Source organism: Glossina fuscipes, unplaced genomic scaffold (genome assembly GCF_014805625.2).
Source record: "Glossina fuscipes isolate IAEA_lab_2018 unplaced genomic scaffold, Yale_Gfus_2 222, whole genome shotgun sequence".
Classification (NCBI taxonomy): Eukaryota; Metazoa; Arthropoda; class Insecta; order Diptera; family Glossinidae; genus Glossina; species Glossina fuscipes.
The window spans coordinates 669,821-673,176 of NW_023998565.1; the positions used below are offsets into that span (position 1 = coordinate 669,821).

The window sequence follows — 3,356 nt, forward strand, 5'->3', positions numbered from 1 at the left end:
GTGTGGGCATATTCAGAAATTTTCTAAAATAATAGACAAACTAAGCAAATTATAACTGGGGTAATCTTGTAAGCGGGCAATTGCCGCCTATTTTGGAGTTTTGTCGATTAAAGCCAAAGGGCTAAACATGTACCATTGTCGTTAACTTTCCAATTTTCTATAGCGGAGAGGCACAAAAAATGAGACGAAATTGACGTTTGTTCCTTTTGTATCAACAAACCACATGCGTTAAACAATGACAAGCATGCAAAATAAACTGAAAATAAAGTTACGTAGAATTTGTGTCAGGCCATAAAATAATAAATGAATTTGAATATTGATATGATCATAATCGATTTACAAGACGTTTTTATTTAATTGCTGCGGGTTATTAAAGAAGATCCAGAAAAATCATTCCTAAATCAAAATAGGAAGTAATACTTTCAACAATTATTTAACTTTTAAAAATTCTTTATATTTATCAGTTTGTTATAATATTTATAAGTTCTGTGCCAACAATCCTCTCACTTCCTCACCCAACCGGTTCAATTAAGTGCCTCCCTACAAACATAACTACTATCACCTTCGTAGATCGCCTACAGTATTCAAACCATGTTCTTTCATTTTGTAGTGGTCGCAAGAGTTCAGCAGCGCTGCACGAACGTTCACGACTCTTCCCAGCTTCTTTCGGCAGCGACCAAAAGAAATGTTCAAAAATTGTAGTTAGCTGTTGAAAACACTAAATACTGTAATAACAACTTTCATACACATCAATAGAATTCGCTGTTTTTTTTAGACGATCCACCGAGCTTCGACATCGAAGATGTAAGACGAGCTCATATAGCAAGACGAAAAAATTGTCGCACATTGTAGTATAGTTGCAATCGATGCCAATGCTACTTTTGTATTATTTTCGCAACAAATTCTGCAATTTTTAAGCATCATTATTATAGTGTAATTTTTTGTTTTTTTTTTGAACATTTGATTCGTCTTTATGGCTTTAGATATAAGTTACAACGATTTTGACGAACTTGAACGATTTCGCACGCAACTCAATACACAGAAGCAAGTTAAAAAATGTGTACATTTTTTCTTAAGGTAATGAATGTTTAGGAGTTGCCTTAATGCAGATATAATTTCTGCACATTCTATTGTTATTGAATGCGGGAATATAATTCAGCGTTTTTCTAGGAGAGAGAACAGATAATAACCTCGGGTGTTGAATAAAATTGTGACTTTTAAATGGTCCAAGATCTATTTTCAATTTCAAACCAGACTTCCTTTGCTTTTGTTACCAACAAAAGCAGTAATGCTGTTTATTAACAGCCATTTGGCTGCTTGCTTTTTCGCTTTCATTATTTATAAGGGGAAAGATTCTGTTAATAGTTTCTTGATATTTCGTGGAATTCTTTCAATTGTGATACCAAGGTGTAGATTCTCCTGTATGTAATCGGAAAGGACCAGTTGTCCGCTTCGCAATTAATTTATATTCTGCGTAAGAGATAGTAATAACGACTAGTTTTCGACGGCATATTGGGAAAAGTAAGCCCTATTATTGCTTTATAATACTTCTCTACTTTTACTAAAAAATTGCCACAACCTTTGGATTTTGCTAATTCCACTATTTTTTTTTTTTGTGTACCACTTGTTGCAATGTACTTTAAGTTCGAATTTTGTTACTTTAGAGAACGCATGGAGAAATTTGAATTCGCTGTTGTCGAAGGAAATGTGACAGTCTTAAACCAAAACCATACTCCGCAAATCGCCTAAAAACCCACGATATAAACTGTTGTTAATTGAGAATCTGTCCTTGAACCGGACTCGACGTTGATTGTATTTCATAATATGGCATTTAAGCATTATTTTCGAATTCGGTTAGATAAATTCGCTCCTCATTTCCCATTTAAAAATATTGTAAATTATTTATAGTTTTTTTATATTGTTATTCCTCAATTTTGTAAAATTTTTATAATTATATCTAATATTGCGGTGGACTGGATCGAGATATGATTTCAAGTCACTCTTTTATTTTTAGTATATTATTTCTAAGCATTTAAGTATTCCCGATTCTTATCACTGCACTAGTTTGCGACATTTTAAGGGCAACTAAAAGATTCTACGTTGTCTCCTGGTCTGTATTGTTTTGTAAGTTAAGACGAGTTTCTTGCACTTGTGTTGGATCCCAATTACGCATTTTACGTAGCTTTAGACGTTCATCAAATTGGAATTGCAAACGATCGAATAAAGTATACAATGAAAAGTTTATTTCGGGCATGCCGGCCAACGATAACATACAATTAATTCGCACCCGTTCTTCTGCGATGGAGTTCATGAGGTCTTTCGTTTCAGAGCAATTTAAAAAATCTTCGCAAGCATTGTCAATTACGTCTAATGCTGACGGTGGTTTCGCTGCTAAAATTTTCGGGGTTGTTTTAAATACTTTTGAACCTCGTGAAGCTGAATTCTGAGCAGATGATGAATATCCGACGAGATTCGTTTCCCCATTTTCTACAGCGATGGTCTCAAATTGGATTTCCGTATTAGGCTTTGTTTGCAAAATGCTCTTACGTGGCCGTCTTCTGGTTGACACCTGCCCTTCTTGCAAATCAGCTGCTGAATATTGCAACAATGTATTACTTGCTTTGCTGCAGCTAGAATTTATTTGAACATCTTCATCATCAGAGTCTAAAATTATAACTTTGCTCATTATCTCTTTGTTAATTTATCTTAAGTTACAACTAGATGTCTAGCACCAAAATCAATACCTTTACACGCTGAGCGAACGTTAGAAAATGCAAGTAATAACACCATATGTTAGTGGTAAAAACAGAGATGTTAAACTATGCACTGCAGTCGAATGAGAACAACACGTGACCGCCACAAGCACGTGAAATTAAATTTTGCATCAGTATCGATACTATGGACATATAAGTCACAAATCTATTGGCTTAGTCCATCTCTGCTCAACATACCAAAAAAAAAAAGTATCGATACTATGCGTTAGTGCAATAAGATCGGCTTCAATTAATAAATGTGGTTTCTTTCTTTTATTTCCTTATCAGAAAGTAAAAAAGCATAAATTTAGAACTTATAACTGTTCTGTCTTGGATTTAAATCTCAAGTGCTGTTGAGTTTTCAATAAAACCGATACCCTTAGATGCTGGTGCTTAAAATTGATTTCTCTGGCTATATTAATAATGATATAACTCAGGAACGCTTGTTTTGAATCGAAGCTTAGTCTTCTTGACTATTGGCCACTGAATCCTTTACGAAGTGTAAAAGGGCACCAAACGAAACTTTTAATTCATTTTCTTATGTATTAATATTTGTTTGCATTAAATTCTCTATAATTGTTAACATTAATTAAAGGCACGATT

General features: G+C 33.9%; 1 protein-coding gene across 1 annotated transcript; it reads right to left on the bottom strand.

Moving 5' to 3' along the window:
- Positions 1-212: 212 nt before the first annotated feature.
- Positions 213-2,826, bottom strand: LOC119642328. Its single transcript, XM_038041454.1, has 2 exons — positions 2,745-2,826; positions 213-2,664 (listed from the first exon to the last, which is right to left on the bottom strand). Exons 1-2 carry the CDS (start codon positions 2,788-2,790, stop codon positions 2,096-2,098), a joined length of 615 nt encoding a protein of 204 aa, XP_037897382.1. The 5' UTR covers positions 2,791-2,826; the 3' UTR covers positions 213-2,095.
- Between the last annotated feature and the right edge of the window lie 530 nt (positions 2,827-3,356).